The sequence below is a fragment of the Rattus rattus genome, chromosome 2 (assembly GCF_011064425.1).
Source record: "Rattus rattus isolate New Zealand chromosome 2, Rrattus_CSIRO_v1, whole genome shotgun sequence".
NCBI lineage: Eukaryota > Metazoa > Chordata > Mammalia > Rodentia > Muridae > Rattus > Rattus rattus.
The window spans coordinates 172,854,615-172,880,585 of NC_046155.1; the positions used below are offsets into that span (position 1 = coordinate 172,854,615).

Genomic DNA, 25,971 nt, shown 5'->3' on the forward strand with positions numbered 1-25,971 from the left:
ATTTAGAACCGGAAGTTGAGGCGTCCGCGCTATTTCGGAGGTAAGGGGCGGGGCGTGTGTGCGGGGTGTCTGCGTGGCTGTGGTGTCCGCTGCAGGCACTATTGAGGCTGGTTTCGAGCGAGCCGGGGAGTTAAGAGAATCCTAATATAATGAAGGAACGTGCCAGAACCCAGGGAGCTCTGAGGGTAGTGCGCGATTCTTAGAAGCGGGAGGACCAAGAGGCCCGGAATGAACCGAGTGGCGGCACAGAGGGACCAAGGGTCTGGGAAAGGGAAAGAAAAGGGGACCAGGGTGATGGGGTGCCCCTAAGAGAGGCTCACGAGGGCTCCAGGAACAGATTAGCGAAAGGCCTGGATGGTGGTGAGACCCACAGTTATGGAAAGATGGAGTTTGAAACAACCTTAAAAGTTGGAGGTGATGGGAGAGTTGTGCTGAAAAAGGAAGAAACCCACCCCAAATTTGCATTCTTCGAACTGCATATTTAGCTTAGCAAAATAGAGTGGAGATAGTGTTTACTTAGTGTCATGAGAACGTGAACAAATATGTATACATACGTGATTGAGACTACACAGACAAAAATACCTTGGTGGTAGCTGTAAAGAAAGAGACCACAGGTAGATAAAAGTATTGACTGGAGAATTGTAAACATAAATAGAGGACCAGGAGCTAGGTGGGAAATCTGAGAACTGGGCTGAAGCAGGAGGATTGTGAGTTAAAGGCCAACTACATCGGATGACTCTTGTCTCCAGAAATAAATAAATCTGAGAAAAATAAAAGTTGAAGCAAAATGGCAAAGGCAGAGAAAGTCAAATGGAGGTGTGAGGAAGAGAGGAGAGAGAGGAGACAGAGAGAGAGAGACAGAGACAGAGAGATAGACAGAGACAGACGTGTTGGGAAGATAGCCCAGTAAACCATAGTTGGACATAATGGTGCTTACCTGCAATCCCAGCACTCGGGTGCTGGAGAGTATATGGTGAGTTCAAGGTCATCCTTACCAGTGTGGAGAGTTCAAGGTCAGGCTGAACTACATGAGACCCCCATCTCAAACCTAAGTCAAGTGAAGGAATGCTTGAGGAACCGACTCTTTGGTAGCTGTGGCTGCTGATGTTGGCCTAGCAGCAGTAGGCATTTTGTTGTCTAAAAGGAGCTCTCTCCTTGCTGCCCCTGTCTGTTCCTGAGGATCACTGGCTCTATTTTCTACCAAGGCGTGGTCCTCATTCCCTTCTAGACTAGAGTTCTCTAAGCTCTGTCATCAGCAAGCTTCAGTCTTTACTCACAAGTGTTGTACTCTGCATGGTGTCTGCGGTGTCTGTAGGAATCGCCCCACCACTTCCCAAGGTCTTCCTCACTGGACACTCAAAGGTAGCTCTAACACCATCAGGAGACGGTTCGTGGCCTTTTGTGTTATTATTTCCGCCCCATGTTGGATGCTCTTGTGCCTTTGCTGTTTTCCATGTGTTGGAATCTCTTCTTGTGGGGGATGAAGCACTGAACCTGAGTAGCAGTGGCTGTCTGGCCTCTTTGCCAGTGTTTTTGATATTTGATAATACTGCCCCCATTTTATAGATGAAGAAAGCCATGTCAGGAGATTTATTTGCTCGGGGTAAATGGTCAGATTCTTACCTGATGGCCGGCTTGTCTCCAGGTTCTTTTCCAAGGAAGTGTGTGAGCCCTCTTAAAATCATAACCCCCACTCATTAAATTTGATTTATTTGTGTGTGTGTAGGGCTGGAAAACTTGAGGGAGTCAGCTTTTTTTTCCCATATGGGTTCCAAGACTCAAACTCTGTTTTCCAGGCTTGATGGCAAATGCCTTTATTCACTGAGCCATTGCACTGCTCTGATAAATCCTTTTAAGAAAGAAGAATGAGGGGCTGGAGAGATGACTCAGCAGTTAAGAGCATGGCTACTCTTCCTGAGGCTGGGGGCGGGGGGGGGTTCAATTCCCAGTACCCACCTGGTGGCTCACAACCACCTGTAAGTCCAGTTGCAGGGGGATCTGACACCCTCTTCTGGACTCTGAGGGCATCGGGCATCAATGTTGTATATATACAAAACACATATACAGAATAAGATACATCTTTAAAAAATAAGGAAAAGTGAGGAACTTCCCTCTAGAAAATTGTGCACATAGCTATCTGTGCTTCCTTATGAGTTTTCTTCAGCTGACAGACAAGATTCTGACTTTAAGCAGAATGGCTCAGTGGTGGAGCACGTGTGTATGATGTGCGAGGGGTAGGGAAGTAGAATTCATCCTCTTACATAGCCAAGAAGTGGAGGGTTGACTGGAACTAAGCCTTGAACACTAATGATATTGTCAGGCATCTCCCGTCCCCCTCACAGTGGCCACCCCTGTGTGTTCCCACTGTGCAGGGCTACAGGTACATATCTAGGAAAGATTCATACCCCAGAGCTACTCTGAATGGGTTCAGGTGTAACCCAGCTTGTCTAGTTAGAACAGATAAAAACAGAGGGCTTCTTTCTTCTGATGAAGGTGTAAACTCCAGAGTAGGGACATACCTGGGTCTTGTGTCCACTCCTCAGACTGAAAAGGATAGCATGGCTGACCAGGCCTTTGTTTGCCTAAACTGTGAGAGCCGTGTATATGTGATGAGCTATTCTCTGAAGGAAGATGGAAACTTACCAGGCAAAAGATGGCATATGCCAGGCAGGCACAACCAATTCCTAGCACCATAGATATATTCCATTCAAGTTCCAGGGACTCCAGTGTTGTGAAACCCGATGGACCCCGGATGAAAAGTCTGTACCCTATTTTCGTTGTTTCTACCTTCTTTTTTTTTTTTTTTTTTTAATTTTCTTTTTTTTTTTTCGGAGCTGGGGACCGAACCCAGGGCCTTGCGCTTGCTAGGCAAATGCTCTCTACCACTGAGCTAAATCCCCAACCCTTTTTTTAATTTTTTTTAAGATTTATTTTATTTTATGTATTTAAGTACAGTGTTACTGTCTTCAGACACACGAGAAGAAGACATCTGATCCCATTATAGATGGTTGTGAGCCACCATGTGGTTGCTGGGATTTGAACTCAGGACCTCTGAAAGACCAGTCAGTGCTCTTAACCACTGAGCCATCTCTCCAGCCCTCTGTCTTCCTTCTTCCACGATTCCCCTGTTGATTGTCCATGTGACCGGCATGTAATAGCGTTTGTGGCCTCCTCGTCCTGTGCTTGAAGAATAGCAGACTTTAACTGAGGTTCTAAAAGTGAGTGGATATGGTTGGGGATTTGGCTCAGTGGTAGAGCGCTTGCCTAGCAAGCTCAAGGCCCTGGGTTCGATCCCCAGCTCCGAAAAAAAAAAAAAGAATAGAAAAAAAAAAAAAGTGAGTGGATATCTTCTCTTTTCTTCTCCAGACATTCAGGACCTGGAAGTCCAGAATGAACCCTTGTCCCTTCCAGAGATCGCTGCAGGAGTCATGAAGTGCTTTGGGCGTCCCCACCTACCCACCAGACCCCTGGCTACCCTCCCTGCCATCCACAGTGCCCCTGTACAAGGAAAGGAGAGTTCACTCTTTGAAGAGAAAGCAGTTCTTGGGGGTGGGAGCTAGGTGAGACTACTTTAGTGACGGCACTTTGATAGGAACCATGCCTCCTCCCAGGACAAGGGAGGGGAGGGACCACCGAGACCGAGACCACCATCGAGCTCCCAGGAAGGAAGAGGTCCCGGAGAAATGGGACTGGAATTGTCCAGAGACTCGTTGCCTCTTGGAAGATGTATTCTTCCGCGATGAGGATTATATCCGCCGTGGTTCAGAGGAGTGTCAGAAGTTCTGGGCTTTCTTTGAACGCCTGCAGAAATACCAGCACCTCAAGACCTCCCAGAAGGAGAAGGACCCTGGTCAGCCCAAACATGGCATCGCTGCTTTAGCTGACCTACCTTGCACTTATGACCCACGCTACCGCATCAACCTCTCCATCCTCGGCCCGGACACTCGGGGTCGTCATGGACCCGGCAAGGGGCTGCCCCCCGAAAGAGTGTCTGAATTTCGCCGTGCACTGCTTCACTACCTAGACTTCCAGCAGAAGCAAGCTTTTGGGCGGCTCGCCAAACTTCAGCGTGAACGTGCCGCGCTTCCCATCGCCCAGTACGGGAACCGCATCCTACAGACGCTGAAGGAACACCAGGTGGTGGTGGTGGCCGGGGACACAGGCTGTGGCAAGTCCACTCAGGTGCCCCAGTACTTACTGGCTGCCGGCTTCAGTCACGTGGCATGCACCCAGCCCCGGAGAATCGCCTGCATCTCACTGGCCAAGCGAGTTGGCTTCGAGAGCCTCAGTCAGTATGGCTCCCAGGTGGGCAGCACACCAGGTTCCCAGGTTTTCCACTGTGGAATGATTTGTGGCAGTATGCATAAAAGTTAACACGTAGGCGCTGAACCAGAGATGACTTTTACAGATAAGTTTGTACAGGGTCCAGATGAGAAGAGGCAACTAGCATCAACCAGTATAGCTAACAGCTAGACAGATGAAACATCCGTAATGCTCAGCCATCTCACTTCCTAGCAGCCATTAGAATGTTCTGATTGAAGACAGGTTTTTGTTTGTGTGTGTGTGTGAGTGTGCGTGAGTGCTGGGATTGAACTAGGGTCTCATTCACAATAGACAGTTGCTCTGTCATGGGGCTGCATTCCAAGCCTGTTGCTGTCCTCTAAGCTCTAGAACGCTTGGATCTCATTTTGAGACAGAGTCTCACTGTGTAGACCAGGCTGGCCTTGAACTCACAGATCTGCCTGCCTCTGCCTCCCAAGTGCGGGGATTAAAGACACCTGCAGCCTCTTGATTCTCATCCTGTCTCTACCACTTAAATTTCCTGCCGGTGTTGTGTTTTAATGCAGCTCCCTCAGCCTTTCCTCCCATCCGCCTTCTCCTTGTTCTTCCTGTGGTGAGTGCACTCTGAGTCCTGTTTTGAGAATTTTTGCCTACTTTTGGGCTATTCTTGTTGGGCAGTGGTGGTGGTGCACGCCTTTAATCCTAGCACTAGGGAGGCAGAGGCAGGCGGATATGAGTTTGAGGCCAACCTGGTCTACAGAGCTAGTTCTAGGACAGCCAAGGCTACACAGAGAAACCCTGTCTCAAAAAACAAAAACAACAACAACAAAAAAACAAAACAAAAAAGAGAACTTCTGCTCTGCATTTAAAGCCAGAGTTCATCAAGAAGGTGTGTATGTGGGGCTATGAGTGTATGGTGTGTGTGTGTGTGTATGTGGGGATATGTATGTATGGGGTGTGTGTGTGTGTGTGTGTGTGTGTGTGTGTGTGTGTGTGTGGCTATGAGTGTGTGTGTGTGTGTGTGTGTGTGTGTGTGGATGTGTGTGTGTGTGTGTGTGTGGGGATATGTATGTATGGTGTGTGTGTGTGTGTGTGTGTGTGTGTGGGGCTATGAGTGTATGGTGTGTGTGTGTGTATGTGGGGCTATGAGTGTATGGTGTGTGTGTGTGTATGTGGGGATATGTGTGTGTGGTGTGTGTGTATGTGGGGCTATGAGTGTATTGTTTGTGTGTATGTGTATGGTGTGTGTGTTTGTATGTGGGGATATGTATGTATGGTGTGTGTGTATGTGGGGCTATGAGTGTATGGTGTGTGTGTATGTGGGGGTATGCGTGTATGGGAATATGAGTGTGTGTGGTACAGATGTGTGTGTATGAGGAATGGGTCTGTGTGAGGTGTGGTTATATGCATGTATATGTGGGGGACATGGGCGTGTGTATGGGGAAGATGTGGTAGAAGCGTGAGGTCAGGGTGAAGAAATATTTCTCAGTATTGTTTCATCTGTTACCTGTTAAGTGGTTGTGTTTCCTCATGTGGGGTCAAGATAGGGCAGTGGGGTGAGGGGTGAGGGTATGAGCTGTGCACTATAGCATCCGGGTAGTGTTTCTGGCGCATAATAAAGACTCAAAGGAGAGGGAAATCATAACCGTTAGGATTCCCGTCCATTGCTCTGATATCAGGAACTGCACCAGACATGGCGAGAGCATAACCACAAGTGATCTCATGCATCCAGGGGAGGAAATCCAGTTCCTAGGGGGCCTTGTGTGCCTAGCAGAACCGTGATTCCACACCAATCATGCAGGATTCCAGTCTGACCAGCAGCCATGGCTCTGCCTCAGACCTGCATGTAGGACAGGGAGAAGCTCTGGTGCCTGCGCTGTTTGTCGTGGTCTCTCCTGACCTGACGCTTTCCTTCCTCCCACCCCAGGTTGGCTACCAGATCCGCTTTGAAAGCACTCGGTCAGCAGCCACCAAGATCGTGTTCCTGACGGTGGGGCTGCTCCTTCGCCAGATCCAGTGTGAGCCCAGGCTGCCCCAGTACCAGGTCCTGATTGTGGATGAGGTGCACGAGCGACACCTGCACAATGACTTCCTGTTGGGCGTCCTGCAGCGCCTGCTGCCCCAGCGGCCTGACCTCAAGGTCATCCTCATGTCGGCCACCATCAACATCTCTCTCTTCTCCAGCTACTTCAGCCATTCTCCTGTGGTGCAGGTGCCTGGGAGGCTCTTCCCCATCACGGTGAGCACTGCTGTGGCCTCCTGAGACTCCGTCTCCTACTGTCTCTGTGGCCGACAGCCCCTCTTGTTAAAGCATCTGGTCCTTCGTCATTCCAGCCCATTAGGGTCTGCCAAGGGAGAGGCATATTTTTCTTTTAGCAAGTGTAGCTCTTCAGAGAGAAAGACCGCTCTGTTCTACGCAGTCTCCAGGGCTTCAGGCTTCTCCTCCTCACAGCTCTACCATCTTGTGGGGGAGGGCTCTCACAGGGATCCGGCTTGAGGTTTTGGGCTGGATGATTTGCCGTCATAGAACCTTTAATTGCATCTCTCATTCTTCATGTCAGATGTGTCCTCCTCCCCCGTCCCCACGTTGCCGTTGTGTAATGACGCTCTGTCCTTGTTGCTATAGTCAAGCGCCCAGGCAGGACTTCAGTGTTCTGGTGGTCTGCGGGTTTGCATGCCCATGTGGATGCTTCCTAAGAAGTACTGGGCGGGGCCCTCTCTGGCTCAGCTCTTCTTGCCCGGGGTACCGTTCCCTGAGAGCATATGTACTGTTAGTTAACACATCTTTGTAGTCAGATCCTGGATTTAAAAACCTCTAGCACTGCCAGCACCCAGAAGCCTTTGCATCACCTCACTGCTTTTTGTTTCCACTATCTCCTCTAAAAGTTACCCACCTTGAGTGTGCCGCCTACCAACCAGCCCCCCCCCGTACCCCCACGAGCCCGTAGCCCCTGCTGCTCCAGTGACGGCGTGCTGCTGCTACACTCTGCTCTCTCAGGTGGTGTACCAGCCGCAGGAGGCAGAGCAGTCAGCATCCAAGTCAGAGAAGCTGGACCCACGGCCTTTCCTGAGGGTGCTGGAGGCCATCGACAATAAGTATCCCCCCGAGGAGCGGGGGGACCTCCTCGTCTTCCTCAGTGGCATGGCAGAGATCAGCACGGTGCTGGACGCTGCCCAGGCTTATGCCACCCTCACCCAGCGCTGGGTGGTGCTGCCGCTGCACAGCGCCCTCTCTGTGGCCGACCAGGACAAGGTACTGAGTGCAGCCTGCAAAGCAGGGTGGGCCCGAGTCTCTAGGCCAAAGCAAGTGTAGCTACATTGGTTGTATCCCGCAGTCCCAGGTCGTGGGCTTCTATGGGGTTAAGGTGGCCATCAAATGGCTAAGTAGCCTGTAAACCCAGGGTACATGGTCCTGGGATCTCAGCCAGAAGTCGGCAGGTTTTCTCTGAAAGGCCAGAGGGAGATGCTTTCAGGTTTGTAGGCCATAGGCACTCTCACTGAATTCCAGTGAAATTTCATTTGCAGGGACATGTGGCAGGCTGTATGTCATCACAGCTGTTGCTCTGGGCTATTATGCTTAGCCGTTTCCAAGCACCAAGTCGGGCGCCTTGGTGACAATGTGAAGGAGTCAGGAGACAGTCAGGGGGACTGACAAGTGGGTGGGGCTTTGTCCTGAGCACACAGTGGGGCCACAGGAAAGCTCTGAGCAGGGAGGGGAGCATGTGGGGATGGGTTGGAGTGCGTTCATGTTCCACTGGAACCAGGAGGCCATAGGACAGCTCTGCAGGTGGAGGGTAGAGACAGAGAGAGGGCCTGGACTAGGGAAGGAGCCAGGGCTTAGGGGCGGTGAACATCAAGGGATGCTTTAAGAAACGTTCAGGGGCGAGGAGCTGAGGGAGGAGGCCTGGGTTGGCTCAGGCCATGTGTAGACGGTGAGGCAGGTACCCAGGAGGGTGCGGAGGCTGCATTAGGCCATGGGCGAAGCATGCCTGGAACACCCAGGAGGCTATGAAACAAACAGGTCAGTGAGGGCTGAGTTAGCTCCTGACGTGACCTCCTCCCTTGCCCCAGGTGTTCGATGTGGCTCCAGCTGGCGTACGGAAGTGCATCCTGTCCACCAACATTGCAGAGACCTCAGTCACCATCGATGGCATCCGCTTTGTGGTGGATTCTGGTAAGGATGGCACTCAGTGCCCACACCTCCCACCATGAGGATCCAGGAGAAACATAGGCGTAGATAGCCATGTGGCCATGGAGTCCTAGACCCCTGCAGGGAGGATCTAGGTACTGAGCTGTGGAACCCAAGCAGCACCTCAGCATCCCCCAGACATTCCAAGGGCTTACATCTGCCCCAGGGCCTTCGCACTTACTGTTCTCCTGCTGAGCTCTGTTCTTTTATAGACAGCCTTTCTCAGGGCCCACACAAGTGTTCACATCTGATAATCACCCCTGCTTCCACAGTCTGGCAGGGGCAGCATTGTACTTTAAAACCGTGGCTCTGTTTATTTTCTGTGTTCCCAACTGTAAGATTCACCGGTATGTTAGCCTAGCATAGTGCCGGAGCTGCCCAGAGCGGGTCTGGTCATAGACACTTTTGTAGGATGGAAATGGTGACAACACCGTCCTCGGGTTGCAAGGAGGAGTGGACTGGTTCTTGCGGGCGTGTGGGCACCTGGTACAGTGCGAATGCCCAAGAGCCTTAGGTCTTGGTGGCATGGCAGGTAAAACATCCCATAATATCATGTATCACAGAGACATTGTTTGGGTGCTGTTAGAGTACGGCATGCTCTTCACGTTGAGGCAGTAGAGCGTGGCAAAATAGTGGATGCTGTGCGGCTGTGTACTTGGTCCTGGGAGACCCGCACCTTTGCTTGTGGCTGTCTTCCCAGCACCAGTGACCATGCCTGTGCTGTGCATAGTGGCTGCTTACTTAATCAGGGCGTGTGGGTTGACTGCTCCATCCGAAGGAGCAAAGATCAGAAAGGAAAAAAAAAAAGGAAAAAAGGCCTCCCACTTAACAGACCTGGCCCTATCACTTCTGCAGAGATGTGCCTGGGTCATGGCTTCTGTCCCTGGGGACCTGGGACTTTGGGCCTGTGGTACGAAGTGTGGGTGTGTGATGGCAAGACAGTTCACTCAGGGCCAGGAAGCAAAAGGGGGTGGAGCCAGAGCAGGGTGAAGCCCTACTGTCCCCTTCATATCACAGTGACGGGAACCCCTCCCACTGGTCCCACCTCTGAAAGGTTGGGGTGCAGCATATGCTGGACACACTTTATCCGTTCTCTGGAAGTCAGCAGAACGTTGGGGGAGGCCTAGAATATTCTCTCAGGAGTTGTGGTGCAGAGTGGCACGTGTGGGGTTGAGCGGGTGTCCAGCAGGTCTTTGTGCTGCTGCGCATGCTCGGTGCCTTCCTCAGCACCCGCTCCCACCCTCTCTCCACCCAGGGAAGGTGAAGGAGATGAGTTACGACCCGCAGGCCAAACTGCAGCGGCTGCAGGAATTCTGGATCAGCCAGGCCAGCGCTGAGCAGCGCAAGGGCCGAGCGGGCCGCACGGGCCCCGGTGTCTGCTACCGCCTCTATGCCGAATCCGACTATGATGCCTTTGCTCCGTACCCAGTCCCGGAAATTCGTAGGGTGGCCCTGGATGCATTGGTGCTTCAGGTGAGGCCCGCCTTGCTGCGGGAGAGCAGTGCAGAGGGGTTTTGACCCAGCCAGGGCTGTCCACACTCGGGTTGGAGAACTGTCCCTCAGATCCAAAGGCACAGTCAGGGACTTGGCTTCTGGAAGCAGAGCTTTTGACACGGGATTTCTTAAGATATTTAAACCATGACCTTTGTCTCACAGTGCAGCATTTGGTTTAAATTCCGTGACAGAGATCCTCATGGGATGGCCAACAGAGCTCTCGCTCTCACTCTGAGTAGATCTCTGTGTATACCTGTCCGGTCTAGAATTTGCTCTATAGCCCAGGCTTGCCTTTTTCTGGGTGAGGGTGGTTTGAGGCAAGGTTTCTGTATTCTGCAGCCCCGGCTGTTCTAGAACTCACAGAGATCTGCCTCCCTCTGCCTCCTGAATGCTGGGATTCAAGGAGTGTGGGACCACACCCAGGCTCCTCTAGGCTGGCCTCTGACGCAAAGCTGTCCTCCTGCCTTTGTCTCCCGATTGCTGGGATGAGGCATGCATTGCTTCTCCTCTCAAGACCTTTCATGGGAGAAGAATCCGGAGTGAGAAGAGCCAGGCGTGGAACCCTGACACAAGTCCCAGCAGTTCTCAGTTGGCTGCCCCATCACCTTTCGGAAGGCCAGGACTGCGTGAGCCTCTGCCATCCAAGCACAGATGAGACTGGGTGGCGAGGATGTAGAGTTAGTGTCAGGACTGAGGCTGAAGCTTAGCTGGAGAGCCTTGCGTGAGTACAGCGCTTAGCTCCCTCCTCAACACTGCAAACTCACTGCAAGCTCCAGAGTGAGCTGAGGTCAGGCTGAGCCGTCTGATAGTGGAAGAGTGGAGAGTTGGCAGTGTGGCTCAGGCATAGGACCCTGGGCTCACTGATCAAAGACTGGAAGAAAAAGAAGAGGACACAAGGGAGGCACTCACCCGTGTGTGCCAGTCCAGGAGTGTCTGGGACAGATCCTCTGACCTGCTGGTTAACTCTCCATCTGCCAGTTAAAATGACAGCAGCCTACCAGGCGTCATGGTCCATGCCTGGGATCCCAGCACCCAGGAGGCTGAGTCAGGAGGATGTGGAGTTTGAGGCCAGTCTGAGCTATACAGAGAGCCTGTCACTAGATCTCAAAATCCAAGTGCAGAAACAGTGGCTTGAGCAGTGTAAAAAATCTAAAGCAGTACACACACTTCGCTTTTGCTTTCTTTTTTAATCTTTTTCCCAACTTTTCAGTGTGCGTGTGCGTGTGTGGTGTGTGTAGTGTGTGTGTGTGTGTGTGTGTGTGTGTGTGTGTGTGTGTGTGTGTGTGCTGAGGCAGGATCTCACCTATAGCACAGGCTGGCCTTGAACTCAGAATTCTCCTGCCTTGGCCTCTTGAGTATTGGGATAAGATGCTTTACCCATGGGATGTCCTTTTCAGCAGCATCAGGGAACACAGGGAACAGGGAGGAAGGTGAGATGGCAGGTGCGAGGTGGACGGCCAGACCTCCAAGCCCCACCCAGGTGGTCCAGGCAGACTGTCTGGACTCTCTTGTCACCGGAGAGGTATTTGTTCCGGATGCTGAGATGAGCCTGGTGATAGGGGTGTCTCGGTACAGTCTCCTAGGACTGGCTCAGCTCTTGGGCCCCTAGATGGATGGGGAGTCTTTAGTCTACAAGTAAGAAAGGCACAGACGTGTGTCACAGGCTTGCTGCTGTCCCCCCAGAGGTGGCATGCCTGACTGAGGAGCAATGTAAGGACTTTTGTGCTGTGGTGGACTGGTCCAGGTAATACAGCCTTGGTAGCCTGGCTTCCCCCACCCAGAGAGGGTGTCAAGGGCATTCCAGCTCCGGTGTGCCTCGGATTAGCCCAGTGCACTCACCCTGGAAGCTCACCCGTAGCCAGTTGCTCTAATGGGTTGAGGAATTGCAGTTCACCCAAGTAGACTTTTGAGGGAGACAGACCTCAACATCGCAGGCATTTTGGAGTCTGGTGATTCTGACGCCCTGTAGTCTGTGAACCACAGTGGCCCACGTGCTCCCTGAGGATATTTGCCTGTCGTTTCAGATGAAGAGTATGAGTGTGGGGGACCCACGCACCTTCCCCTTCATCGAGCCCCCTCCAGCTGCCAGCGTGGAGACTGCTATCCTCTATCTTCAAGACCAGGGGGCCCTGGACAGCTCAGAGGCCCTCACCCCCATCGGGTCCCTGCTGGCTCAGCTGCCTGTAGACGTTGTGATTGGTAAGGATCCCGTCCAGCAGAGCTCACAGATCTGCATGTTCTTAGTGACCCGTAGGCCAGTCTGGACTTTCCCAGGACATTCCCAGACCAGGACAGTGAGCGGTGTGCACAGGGGTATGATGGCTTCGGTGTGACGGGGTCGCAGGGAGATGGATAGGACAGGTATAGGGAAGGCCAGGCCCCATCATCACCTCTTGGGAAGCTGACAGCTGTGGGGAGACTGGAGATGTGAAGATGAGGTGAGAGCAGTGTGGGCAGAACGGGCAGTGCATTCCCACGTTAAGCCAGATGTATCGTGCGTCACTTTAGACTCAGCAAAGGGACAGGAGAGTCCAAAGGGAGCTGGGAGAGCCTGTTTTTGACAATTCATTTTGCCTAAACAAACACACCCAAAACATTTTCAAACGTGCAGTTGGTGTAAAACTGCCACGGTATTTGTGTTGTTTCTTCACGTAAGTCTCGGAAGTCCAGTATGCGTTTTGTATTCCAGCACACGTTTGGATCAGCCTCATCCAAGTGCTCAGTGGCTGCCATATTGGACCGGTGTGTCAGAAAGGCATGCCAGGCTGAGGGACTAGCCAGTGCAGAGGCCTGTGGTGGGGCCCTCCAGTGTGATTGCGGAAGTCTGTATGGCTGGCAGAGGAAGAGGGCAGATGAGGTCAGGGGAGGAGGGCACCTTAGAAGGGTAAGTAAGGAAAGATAAGCTGACTTCTGTTTCCAGGTCTTGCTTCTGGAGGTCACTTTCTGAGGCGGCCTTCATGCTTGTGTGGTCTGTGTGACTTCCACCAGCGCGTATCTCGGCCAGGGTCAGAAGGTGCAGGAAGCGATGGTGCAGCCCATCCACCTCCTGTTCAGATACTTGTCTGAGCAGGTGACCGTGCGGACAGAGGGTTGTGTCACTGGCTTTGATGAGTACACGAACCTCGTATTAGGTGATGCAGAAGAAATTCATTCTAGAACAGTCAAGGAAACAACTGGGTCGGATCACGCTAAAAGGAGATAATACTACTCCGCTCCAAAGTGTTTCCAGCTAATGCTGGTCAGGCGCGGGAGAAGCCGAGAAGGCAGTTACACGTTTTTAAAGGTCTTATCTGCTGGGAGCTTCATCTGTTCATCTTGTTTTAGTGGCCCATTATCACTAGGTGACAATAAATGCTGTGAGACTGAAAAAATAGAAAAGAGAGAAGAGAAACAGGAAACAGACGCTCAGGCAGGTCAGCGTGCAGAGCCGGCGTGTGCCCGTGCTGGCCCGTCCTCGTGTGTGCTCGAGAACGGAGTACGTCCGCTCTGCAGCTCCCTTCTCTCCATTCCCCTCCCAGCCATCCCTGCCTAGTAGTCTAAAGCACCCATTGATGTATGCAGCCAAGAAGCCAGAAACACAGAAAGCCCCGACATTGCGGTAGCGGGGTCCCCTAGCCTTTGCACGTATCATTCCACCAGACCAAAGCGTCTCAGCCTTCCTAGCGCTGCAGCCCTTTAATGCAGCTCCTCAGGCTGGCGTGGATACAGTCCCCAGAATGACATCATGTTCACCATGTTCACTGCTGCTTCAGGGCTGTAATTCTGCTACTGTTACGAATCATAATGGAAATATTTTACATGTAGGATATCTGATTCACAACCCCTGCGAAAGGGTTGTTCAGCCCCCAGTGGGGTCGTGTCTCACAGGTTGAGAGCTGCTGAACTAGAGGCCCCTGGCGGGTGTGACACAGTAAGCTGCTCCTTCTAATGGTGTTAGCCCCTAGCCTCATCATTAGTGGCCATGAGCCAGGAGTGTGAGAAGCCAGTGGGACAGAGAAGAGCCAACCCCACTCTCAAGGAGCTCGCACATGCACGGGGGGAGGGCAGGTCTACTCCTGGGGGACACAGCACACCGCCCGTGAGGGCACCAGGCAGCAATGGGGCTAAACTGGCACTCGAGCAGAGGCCTGATGGCAGGCAGGGACAGTGCTGCCGCTGGCTTGGGGTCAGTGAGAGCTTTGGGTGAAAGACTGGAGTGTTTAAGGAGAACTCTGCTCTGTGTGTGTGTGTGTGTGTGTGTGTGTGTGTGTCTGGTGAGTCAGGAGATGGACCAGGTCTGGGGCCCAGTAAAGCCTATGTCACCTCTAACTCTGCACCGTTGAAGTTCAGTGTCCTGGAGCGGATGGGGTGAGCCTGTCTACCCATTACCAAGAAGGGGCATTTGCCCCGAGGGAGTGGCCTACCAACTCCGTCCTGCCCGTGACACTCTCGTAGGCGGGTTATCAACTCCATTGCAGGTGCTAACACTGGGAGCGGGCACGCCTGAGGGAAAGATGAGGGTGCCTGATTGAACAAGATCTGATAGGCCTTTGACCAGCCCGACCCCAGAGGAAGGTCAGCAGGTGACCTTTCCACAGCTCAGACACACCCACTTCTCTGTACATCCTTGTCCCTGCCTGCTCTGCCTGCTGGCCCTGGGTTGTCATCGGATGTGTCAAGCAGGCTGTGTCTTCCTCTTGCTCATTCTGAGTCATTCCTGTACCTCAGTTCTCCTGACTCACAGCGTTCTGCTTCCACCACTGCCCACATTTTATGCTCCTCAGCAGGGCCACCCACGCACCGCTGCCCAACTCTGTGGCCGAGGTGACCTCTCATGTCCCCAGCAGAGCAGCCCGAAGAGGCTGGGTGCCGTGGCCTCTGGGACCCTCAGTGGCTAAGCAGATGGCTGGTTTTGCCTGTTTAGAGGGAGCTCAGGCTAAAGTGAAGGAACCAGAGCTGAGGGATGAAGAGCATTCCTGGGGGCTCTTGCTGTGCTGTGCCAGGGGAGCGTCAGGCTCTCACCCATTTCCTCTGCTCCTGGTGAGGACACGGCCTCTGATCCTCAGGATAGACGAGGAAGCAAGCTCAGCTAGGGAACTGCACGTGCTCCAGGGCGTGGAGCAGGCACCGTCAGGGGAGCCGTAGAGCTTGTTGGCATCACGCTCCACGTCATCTGGGGTGGGCACGAGTCTGTGACCCACTTGTCTCCCGGGGAAGCGAGCACGTGCAGTGGCAGAGCAGAGGGCACTCGGCACAGAGGACCCCCGATAGACTGGCTCTGAGTGTCTCGCAGTGAGACACAGATGGTCTCGGGACAGTCCTGGGAAGCCCACTGCTGTGTCTCAGAGACACAGAATAGGAGAGTGATAGGGACAGGCGGATCTTGGCGTGCTGGGGCCTCACGCAGCCTCACTGCAGCCTGGCTTCAGTGCCTCTCACACTGGGGGGCAGGGCAGTGAGGATGCATAGGCATGTGACAGGAGCAGGCAGACAGGGCCTGAGCTCCCGGAAAGTCCACGCGGGGTCTCTAGAGCAGGGGATTCCCAGCTCCTCACTGATGGACATGGGTTTCTACAGTGCGGTTTCTAAACAGTCTATCCATGACCCGAGACCTTCCCTGTCCTGCTTCACCTTCCTTTCAGCTACCCCCCACCCCCATTTTTCTACTCTTGCCTCCTTCTTCCTCCTCCTCTTCTTTTTCCTCCTCCTCAGCACAGTCAGCACGGGGACAGACCAGGGCAGGCTGTGTGCAGGTCTCACTAGGGGAGGAGAGCTGTGGCCACGGTGAGCCAAGGAAATCAAGCCAGGAAGAGCTGGTGGAAGTCAGGGGTAGCTCAAAGCACTAAAAAGGCCCCTGTGAGCTGAAGGATGTAGGGACTTCGGCGGTGCCCTCTAGTGGACAGATGGGGAAACGGAGGCTCTTTCCCAAGGTTCTGTGACCACAAATCTCAGCTCTTGGGTTTGCACTGGCCCATTTGGTTCCCAAGGCTCTCTGTGAGCAATGGAGAAGGAGGTGAGATCAGGGCCTTTGAATCCCCCAGAGCAGAGAGCTGAGTTTCCCGAGGCTTAGCTCTGCCCCTGCTGCCCACAGGGAAGATGCTGATCCTGGGCTCCATGTTCAGCCTGGCAGAGCCTGTGCTCACCATTGCTGCTGCCCTCAGCGTCCAGTCACCATTCACCCGCAGTGCCCAGAGCAACCTGGACTGTGCCACTGCCCGGAGGCCGCTGGAAAGCGACCAGGGTGACCCCTTCACGCTCTTCAATGTCTTCAATGCCTGGGTGCAGGTGAGGCCGGGCTGGGTGCCTCTTTCGTTCAACCTGACTGGGGGACCTTACAGCTGCCCCGCTTCATGTTTCTGACTCTGAATCGATCCAAAGAATCCCTGTCCCTGCCATTCATGCTCTGGGGCCAGGGGTGGGGGTGAGGGTGTGGCAGCCAGCATCCAGCTCAGGATCCACAGGGAGCCCAACAGAACCCAGTGCTGTCTAGAGAAAAGCCAACCTTCTTGGGGGACACTGTGTACCCAGTCCACCACTCCTGAGCCCTCATCAGTGGCAGTTCAGGGTGAGGACCCAAGACACCCAACCCAGCGTGCTATCAAGATGCTCCTGTCGGGGTACAGAACTGGGGCGGAGTCCTGGAAAGAGGCTAGGAGGGTCCCTTGGGGCGGCCCCCAGCCCGCCCCTGCTTCAGAGCATCCCGCACTGGGGCTTGCTCTCACAGCGAGCCAGGTTCAATCACTCAGGTGTCTGCCCCTCAACCAGGTGAAGTCTGAGCGGAGTGGAAACTCTCGCAAGTGGTGCCGCCGCCGGGGTGTGGAGGAGCACCGGCTGTATGAGATGGCCAACCTATGGCGACAGTTCAAGGTGGGGACCAGACCCTTCCGGGTGACCAGGGCCTCACCACATCACCGTCCCACAAGGGGAGCAGGACTGGGGCAGCGCGTGGACCTTGAGGAGGGTTCCTGGGAAAGGCACATGGGTCATTGGCTGTATGGTGTCCTGAGGGAGAAGCCCACCTTGGCCCCAGGGTGTTGACCTGCCACTCAGGCTGAGTGCTGGGGTGGGGGTGGGGGAGCATTCAGGGTGACAGGACAGCCACTGTGTCTGCAGCCCAACATCGAGTGGCATTTCCTGGCTCTGCCATGTTCTCTGTGGTTCCCCCGAGGCCCTACCCTCCACCGTAACCCTTGGGCCTTAACTTCCCCTGGAAGATGAGTCATGTCACTCTTCAGTCTCAATGACAAGTACACATAGCTCCAGATGCCACCTTATGTTCATGTGGCAGGCTGTGTGGGCAGTGTGTCACTGTGGTCACCGGAGGTGAGTGAGGACAGATGGGCTCTCCATTGTTGTGTGGCTTCTGTTCTGTGCATCGCTCCCTCACTACCAGAAGCTCAGGGACATCGAGTTTGCAGTGGTCTGTAGCATGGAGGCAGTAGGAGTCCCTGGGGTAGCAGTCCATGGCCTCCACAGCAGGTGGGCCACTTGGGGCTTAGAAACCTTTCTGGTGTCTCAGTGTTGGGCTCAGTCATTCCCCGTCCTTGTCTGCAGCTTCTAGAGCTTTGGTTCTACCCTTGTTGGTCTTAAACCCAGGGCCTCGTTGATGCTAGGTAAGTGCTTTATCACTGAGTAGAAACTCCCAGACCCTCTTTTCTTTGTAGGGTCTTATTATTTATTTTATTTATATGGGCACACCGTCGCTGTCTTCAGACACAGAATAGGGCATCGGATCCCTTTACAGATGGTTGTGAGCCACCATGTGGTTGCTGGGATTTGAACTCAGGACCTCTGGAAGAGCAGTCAGTGTTCTTAACCACTGAGCCATCTCTCCAGCTATAGGGTCTTACTATGTAGGCCAGCCTAGCCCCAAACCCATGATTTTCCTGCCTCAGCCTCTTCAGTGCTGGAGTAACAGGTATGCATGGCCAGACCTGGTTTGAGATTTGGCATTCCTGACAGGTTCCCAGGCACAGCCCAGCTTTGAGAGGAATCTTCTCAGGCCAGAGGACCTGTGCCCCATGCTAGTCCTCCAGTGAGCCTGCAGGCAGCTCTGGGAACCGCTGCCATGACCTCTGTGAGCCATCTGTGCCTGACCAGCTATTCCAGGGCTAAGGTGTAAGAGCTGTTCCCAGGGCACAGAACTCAAGGCTGGGGCAGAGGACTGGATGGAGCCCCGGCCTTGGGAGGTGTGGGGATTCCCTCACTGCACACTGAGGAGAACATACCAGGCAGCCATCACACACCAGCCTCTAGCCTGTGTCAGCCCAGAGCCCACTAACTGCCCGCTCACCTGTGCCCTTCTTGTTCACAGGAGCTGTTGGAGGATCACGGGCTGCTGAGGGGGGCCCAGGTAGTGGCCCCAAGGGACAGCTACAGTCGGCTGCAGCAGCGGCGAGAGCGCCAGACCCTGCACCAGCTGAAGAGGCAGCATGAGGAGGGTGGGGGACGCAGGCGCAAGGTACTGAGGCTGCAGGAAGACGGCTGCTCCAGCGACGAGGACCATGAGGGCTCTGCCTCCCAGCGGGCTGACAGCGTTGACATCCAGGTGGGACAGCCAGGTCCTGGTCGGGGGCATGAAGGGGCATGGAACACAGGAGACACAGACACCCAAGGGATTGAAGAGCTTCATTTGCCTCGCCCTCTGTCTGAATGATGTCCGCAGCCCCTCCCTACCTGCGCATCTTAACATAGCACCTTAAGAGCAGGGGTGGGCCTCACTCAGAGCCACCACCTATTCTTGCCTTTACAGGATGTGAAATTCAAGCTTCGCCACAACCTGGAGCAGCTCCAGGCAGCTGCCAGCTCAGCCCAGGACCTGACCCGAGACCAGCTGGCCCTGCTCAAGCTGGTGCTTGGGCGGGGCCTGTACCCACAGCTGGCTGTGCCCGATGCATTCAACAGTGGCCGCAAGGACTCGGACCAGGTAGGGTTCCTTCTCTCTTACGTGTTTCCTGAGTACCCACTGTGTTCCGGGAATTTAGTGTGACAGAGAGACCCTTGGCTTTGTCCTTTGGCCACTCTGTACACTAGTCAGAGGGGACAGGGCTGGAGGAGGACAAGGCAGAGGGTCAGACCCGGCTTGGGCAGGAGTCCAGAGGACTTACTTTGTGGATGAGGAGGCACCTGAGTGCAGTCATGGAGAAGGAACTTGTCCCAGGGGAGGAGAAAGGGGAACTGGGTATTTATTTCTGTGGGGCAGGTTGGAGGCCTCTGTTCCAGCACTTGCCTTTGGCCTCTACAGATTTTCCACACGCAGGCCAAGCAGGGCACCGTGCTGCACCCCACCTGTGTCTTTGCCAACAGCCCTGAGGTACTGCACACACAGGGGCCGGAGGCCTCAGGCCGAGAAGGGAGCCAAGGTACAGTGAGCCTGGCGGCACGTGAGGGATGGCGGCACCTCCAGCTCAGGCCCCTCACTCGGGCACTCCCTGGGCTGGGTGCCTTCCCATCTCCTGTTTATGCTGTGTTGTGGGAGGGAAGCTCCAGGGGAAGCCAGCGGGCTGAGGACAGTACCCTGTGCTGAACGTCCCCAGCCACTGCGGCCCTGCAGCTTGCACTATGCTGGTCAGGCTGTGAGAGCTGAGGCCCTGCAGCTTGCACTATGCTGGTCAGGCTGTGAGAGCTGAGGCCCTGCAGCTTGCACTATGCTGGTCAGGCTGTGAGAGCTGAGGCCCTGCAGCTTGCACTATGCTGGTCAGGCTGTGAGAGCGAGCCTCAGCTTGGTCCTGAGGAGGGAGGTGCCGTGTGTCCCCCGACCCTAGGCTTTCATGCAGACATACAGCAACAGGCAGGGCCTCGGGCCCCTGCAGACCAACAGTGAGAGCCAGCTCAGCCTCCTTGGCTGTGGAGAAGGGGAGATGGTCACAGAAAAAGACATCAAGGCTTCAGATTGGCAGGGTGGAGGGAAGAATGAACATCGTTAGCCACTGTCACCGTGACCCTAGCGTTTCCTTCCACCCTACCTCCTCCCTCTTCGTGGTCATTCTTTGTGGTGCTGTGTTAAATCCACAAACTCAAGTGAGCAAGACAAGTGCCCTACCCGGCTACATCCTCAGCCTCTCCTTTTCTCCACTCTGAGAATCCCCAACCATGCGAGGTAGCGATGAGCCGTGAGTGCCCTCGAGCAGCCTCGACAGCGGTCACTGTCCCCAGCCTTGTTGTGTCTGTCCCCTTACTCGCTACCTGGAAGGTCGGGGTCATTTTTCCCTTCTCGGTGTTTGCTGGAGCATTGTGTTTTCAGAAGTAACACTTCTACATGTATGTACTCTGTGCGTGTTGGAGGGTGCACATGTCACCGCGCATGCGTTGCAGGCAGAGGTCAGCCTGAGGGAGTCAGCGCTCCTTCTACCATGTGGGTCCCGGGGAATTGAACTCAAGCTGTCAGACTTGGCAGCAAGCGCCTTTACCAGCTGAGCCATGTCACCAGCCCTTGCCGGAGCATTTTAAAGCACACGCCAGACTTCACGTCATTTAATAATAACAAGGGCTGTATGGGTCAGGATAGCGCCCATGACCCACCCCATCAAGGTGGACAGCCGTCCCTTAGTGTCAGCCACTACAGGCTGCGACAGTGTTTGTAATAACCCAAAGCTGTCTATCGCCAAGGGCGTGTGGTCTGCGTGCTGTGTGACCACGGGCCCTGAGTGCTGGACGGTGGCCATGGGTGAGGGGGAGTCAGGGGAGCCTGAGATGCCTCTTTTGCTTTTCAGACGGCAAGGACCAAATGAGCTGCAAGCACCAGCTGCTGGCCTTCGTCTCCCTGCTGGAGACCAACAAGCCATACCTGGTGAACTGCGTCCGCATCCCCGCCCTCCAGGTAGGCCTCTGCCTTGACTGGGATTGGACAGTTGCCTGGAGGAGCCGCCCTCTGCCCCCACTGGCTTCTGGCATGGTCTGCAGCAGCTGTGGGTGGCTCTCCTTTGTGGCTATGCTCAGTTACTTGCTGAGTGTCTGCTGTCACCAAGCACTGTCCCCAGCACCCAGAGGCATACTGAGGAGTCACATCCTCTCCTGCCCCTCTGAACTCACAGTTGGGGGAAAGCCTATGTCATGTCTTCCAGGGAAACCGGAAGCACATGTGAACATCTGTCATCCCAGTAGGTGGTTCATGAGTTCGAAGCCAGCCTGGGCTATTTGAAATTGTGTTAAAAAAAATGACCAGGAAAATTAGGGCAAGTGGGGGCACTGAGTGGTACGACACCGCTGATGGGATGTGCTGACTGGCTGCAGTCCTGAAGGTATCAGGAATATCCTTAGCTGAGGGCCAGCATGTGCCAAGGCCCCAAGGCAGGGGTGCGCTGCTGCGTATGGCTGGAGGCTGGGACCAGCTTTGATGTGGTGGTTGTGGGAAGCCGAGCCTTGGCCAGGAAGAGGCTAAGGAAAGTGCCAGGCCTACCCACAGTTACCTCCATGGGCTAGGTGTTCTGCTCTACCCACAGGAAGCTGAGGTCGCGTCACCTCCTGGGCCACACAGGGAGAGGTAGACCACAGCTCTAGAGTCCCGTGCTGCCCCAACGGATCCTCCCATCAGTCAGATGTCTGTGCTACTCAGACCCCTCTGGCTTTGTTCCCGGGGACGGGCAAGCGCCTGTGTAGGGGCCTCAGACCTCCACTGAGGCCTTCCCCCTGTGCCAGCCACCATGTCTGTGAGGCTGGGGATCTGTGTCAGCCTGATGGGGCTCACGCGCAATGGGAAGCAATACATACACGGCTCCCGCTTACTACAGAGGAAGGGACGGTGTGGGACACCGGGGAGGTGATGGGAAGGAGACATGCGCCATTTGGGGTGATGCTGGATCCCCCCCCCCCACTTCTCGCTCCTCCTTGCTAGTGATGAGGAATCTCAAATGGACACCACCAGTCTCCAGCCGTCACCCATAGCCAGCCCTACTCTTCTTGTGGGATTGGCTCTGCCATGGTGTCCGGACCCCATGTGCCTCTCTACCTGGAGGTCTTTCCCGCCTCTGTCTTCCTGCCTCAGCCTCCAAGGCCTGGGATTAAAACATGTATCACCAGTTAACTACTTCCTTTGGTCATGCTCCCTTTTTGTGACCCCCTAAGGTGCCTTGACTCTCAGGTTTGTAGGGCATTCCACTCTTTAATTTTGTCCTCGTCTCTCTAATGTTGGCTGGTGGCAGGACTGGCTTTGTGCTGACCACTGTGTCTCCAGCATGTCCCTGGAGCATGGCGGAGGAGGCCTGCAGCATTGTGGGGCGGGTATATTGAGTAGACAGATGGAGGATGTGTGGACAGGGAACAGGGAGGTGGGAGGATAGGCAGGCAGGGGGACAGGTGGGGGTTGGGCATGAAGCTGGATGGACGGGGAAGGGAAGGACAGATGAGGGTAGATGGGTGGACAGCTGGGTGGATGGGAAGGTGAAAGACAGATGGAGGCAGACAGTAGGTTGCGTGGATGGACGGGTGGATGGGTAGATAGATGGGATAGATTAGTGGGAGAGGGACATGGGTATAGTAATGACAATAGTAGGTGGGCGGATGAGATGAACAGGTGAACGCGTAGATGGATGGGTGGATGAGGGGTAGGTAGGGACACAGCCAGGTGGCTTCCGAGGTGGCATCCTGAGCTGCACAGCTCTTCTTTTGCAGTCCCTCCTGCTGTTCAGCCGCTCCATCGACACCAACGGCGACTGCTCCCGCCTGGTGGCTGACGGTTGGCTGGAGCTGCAGCTCGCAGATAGTGAGAGTGCTGTCCGGCTCCTGGCAACCTCCCTACGGCTCCGTGCCCACTGGGAAAGTGCCCTGGACCGGCAGCTGGCCCAGCAGGCCCAGCGACGGAAGCTGGAGCAGGAGGAGGACCCGGAGTCTCCAGCAGTCAGCCCCCAGGAGGTGGCTGCTCTCAGCAGGGAGCTGCTGCAGTTCATGGCGGCCAAGGTACCGTGTGGCCAGAAGGGGGCGTCACTTAGTGGGGGCTCGTTTAAGGGCTTTTTGATTCAGAGAGGTTCAGTGGTACCTGGGGTCACATGGCTGACAAGGGGAAGCACTGGTGTTTGCCCCAGAGGCCATGCTGCTAGACACCACTGTGTGCCACTCACTGAGCAGATGATAGGTGCCTTCTGCATGCATGGTGTGAGCTAAGGATGTGTGGAGTGAGGGCCCAAGGGTCTCCTGTGAGGACGGCGAGGAAGATGTGGGCAGAGTGGGCTGAAACCACTCTCATGGGTGGGAACAGCTTCTGATTCTGAGCCATGGGAGTCCAGGGAGAGTGAGTGCAGGTTGACTTCAGTGAGGAGGCGAGGACAGACCTAAGTAGGTGGAGAAAGGGGATCAGGCCTGAGGCATCTTGCAGGAAGGGCAAGGCGGCTAAGGGCTGGCTGTGGTCTCATCAGCTGGAGGCAGAGAGGGTGAGACTGGGGAGGGTGGCTGGAGGAGCCACCGGGCCCACAAAGGTCTGAGAGCAAGTGGGGAGTGGCTTAGGCAGAGTCCAAGGGAGGGCTTTAGGCAGCGCTGGCTCCTGGGGGTGCCCACTGCAGCTCTGTTTCACTTTCCCTTTCTGCAGGTCCCCTACCGCCTCCGAAGGCTCACTGGTCTGGAAGCCCAGAACCTCTATGTGGGACCTCAGACCATCACGACCGCCCCTAGTCTCCCCGGTCTCTTTGGAAATTCTACCTTGTCCCCACACCCCACCAAGGGGGGCTACGCTGTCTCTGATTATCTCACCTACAACTGCCTCACGGTGAGCGAGGTCACTTGCTGCTCTGGCGTGGGTAGTTGGAAGCTCCAGGCCCAGCTGGCAGCCACGGCCACACTTAATGCCCCAAGGGCTGGGAGGGTCCAGCCACTGAGGCAGGGGTCCCGACAGCTTTCCTCTGTTGTAGAGTGACACTGACCTGTACAGTGACTGTCTGCGCTCCTTCTGGACTTGCCCACACTGTGGCCTGCACATGCCCTTTACTCCCCTGGAGCGCATTGCTCATGAGAACACCTGCCCTGAGGCGCCGAGCGATGGTCCAGGCAAGTCTGTGTGTGTGTGTGTGTGTGTGTGTGTGTGTGTGTATGAGTGTGTGTGTGTGTGTGTGTCTCTGTGTGTGTGTGTATGTGTGTGTGAGTCTTATGTGCGTGTGTGTCTCTGTGTATGTGTGAGTCTGTGAGCGTGTGTCTCTGTGTGTGTGTGTGTGTGCGAGACTTATGTATGTGTGTGTGTCTGTGTGTGTGTGTGAGTCTTATGTACATGTGTGTCTCTGTATATGTGTGAGTCTGTGAGCGTGTGTCTGTATGTGTGCGTGTGTGTGTGTGAGTGTGTGTGTGTGTGAGTCTTATGTACATGTGTGTCTCTGTGTATGTGTGAGTCTGTGAGCGTGTGTGTGCGTGTGTGTGTGTGTGTTTGTGTGAGTCTGGTGTATGTGTGTCTTTTTATGTATGTGTGTGTCTGTATATGTGTGTGTGTCAGTCTGTATATGTGTCTGTGTGTTTCTGTGTGTGTGTATGTGAGTCTGTGTATGTGTATGTCTCTGTGTATGTGTGTCTTTGTGTGTCTGTATATGTGTGTCTGTATATGTGTCTGTGTGTGTGTGTGCGTTTGTATATGTGTGTGTTTGTGTCTCTGTGTTTGTGTCTTTGTGTTTTTATGTGTAGGTGTCTGTGTGTGTGTCTGTGTATGTTTTGTGTGTCTGCATATGTATGTGTCTGTGCTTCTGTATGTGTTTGTGTGTGTCTATATGTGTGTGTTGTATGCCAAGAGTGATATCTTTAACCACTGTCCATCACACACTGCTTCCTGGGTCTGACTTGCTGGATTCTGGGGACCAGCAGCCACCCGGGCCCTGGCTGGGACCACACCCAATCCTTGAAGCCCAGTCGGTCAGGGAAGGAGGACCTCGCAGGCCAGTTCTTGTCCTGTTTTCTCTTCAGTGGAGATCGCATTTTCCTTGCCCACAGCCACTTCTGTCTTAGTGCTCTGTCTCATCTGCTATCGTGCCACAGTGCCACTCCACAGCGGAGACTGTGTCTGTGGGCCCCCAGTGCTGGGGCCAGCCCGGCTTACGGGCACAGGGCCGGATGGGAACCAGAGCCATCCCTTTCCTCTCCAGGGTCTGAGGAGGCTGCTCCTGTAGCAGCGCAGAAGACATCGGCCCTGCAGAGGCCCTACCACTGTCAGGTGTGCGGGCAGCACTTCCTCTTCACTCCCACGGAGGTGCTAAGACACCGAAGGCAGCATGTGTGAGCCGGCACCTCATGGCCAGGGCCCCCCTGAGCACCCCAAGTGGGGTCAGTCGTGTGTCCAGGCAAATAAAGTCAGACTTTGCTTCAGAACCTGTGCCTCCCTCAGTGGGAAGAAACACAGCCTGTCTTCATCAGGGCAAGCTTTTCTTTAAATTATTTTATGTATTTACATTTCAAATGTTATCCCCCTTCACAAGCCTCCCACCCGATACCCCTCCCTTTCGCCTCTAAGGGGGTGCTCCCCACCCGCCCACCCACTCCCACTCACCCTCTCCCTCTAGCATCCCCCTGCTCTGGGCCGTCAAGCCTCCACAGGGCAAGCTTTTGTCTCTTTCATGTGTTTGCAGCCCTGAGGGACCCTGGTAGGGGTCACGTTGAGGCTGCTGGTGAGTCTGTGGGATCCCAGAGCCTAGCCACTCTCCCGAGGCCCCGCAGTCTGTTGCCCCAGGTTTGCCCTTCCACTTGGATCTCTGAGAGTTGGAAGTATAGATGGGGTGAGGTAATGTTCTTGTGGGACCATGGCTACCCTTGGACATCCGCCCAGCCATGCCTGCTGCTGGACTCCTAGTCACACCCACTCCTTGGTGTCTTTCGGCTCCTCCCCCTCACCAGCACAGGTGGTGCACACCACCCTGTCCTGCCCTGCATCCCTCTTCATCCCCTAGGCAGCTCCTCCAGGCCCTGCTTCAGCCACACCAGTTCCACTTGGCCCAGCCTCTCCTGACACCTGCAGCCTCCGGAGTCTGAGGTGGAACCCAGCTGCAGTGTTACTAATGCATTGCTGTGACCTCAGTCCCCAACAGAGCAGCGTAAAGCATGGCGATTTCTATCCCTGGTCTTCACTG

At 54.6% G+C, this 25,971-nt stretch overlaps 1 protein-coding gene and 1 pseudogene across 1 annotated transcript; both read left to right on the forward strand.

Annotated features, from left to right (window-relative positions):
* Positions 1-25,216, forward strand: Dhx34 (DExH-box helicase 34). The gene is made up of 17 exons (XM_032894401.1): positions 1-40; positions 3,367-4,305; positions 6,209-6,520; positions 7,280-7,534; positions 8,353-8,455; positions 9,726-9,943; positions 11,989-12,163; positions 16,035-16,228; positions 16,709-16,810; positions 18,258-18,491; positions 18,696-18,869; positions 19,188-19,305; positions 20,656-20,762; positions 22,553-22,837; positions 23,463-23,639; positions 23,782-23,925; positions 24,975-25,216. Exons 2-17 carry the CDS (start codon positions 3,598-3,600, stop codon positions 25,125-25,127), a joined length of 3,459 nt encoding a protein of 1,152 aa, XP_032750292.1. The 5' UTR covers positions 1-40; positions 3,367-3,597; the 3' UTR covers positions 25,128-25,216.
* On the forward strand, positions 12,636-13,536 carry LOC116894758 (annotated as a pseudogene).
* Positions 25,217-25,971: the final 755 nt, after the last annotated feature.

Coding starts and splice junctions, on each gene's coding strand:
- Dhx34 (XM_032894401.1), top strand. CDS start 3,598: ATGCCTCCTCCCAGGACAAGGGAGGGGAGGGACCACCGAGACCGAGAC. Junction 12,164..16,034: donor GCCTGTAGACGTTGTGATTG/GTAAGGATCCCG, acceptor TGCTGCCCACAG/GGAAGATGCTGATCCTGGGC. Junction 22,838..23,462: donor TGCAGTTCATGGCGGCCAAG/GTACCGTGTGGC, acceptor CCCTTTCTGCAG/GTCCCCTACCGCCTCCGAAG.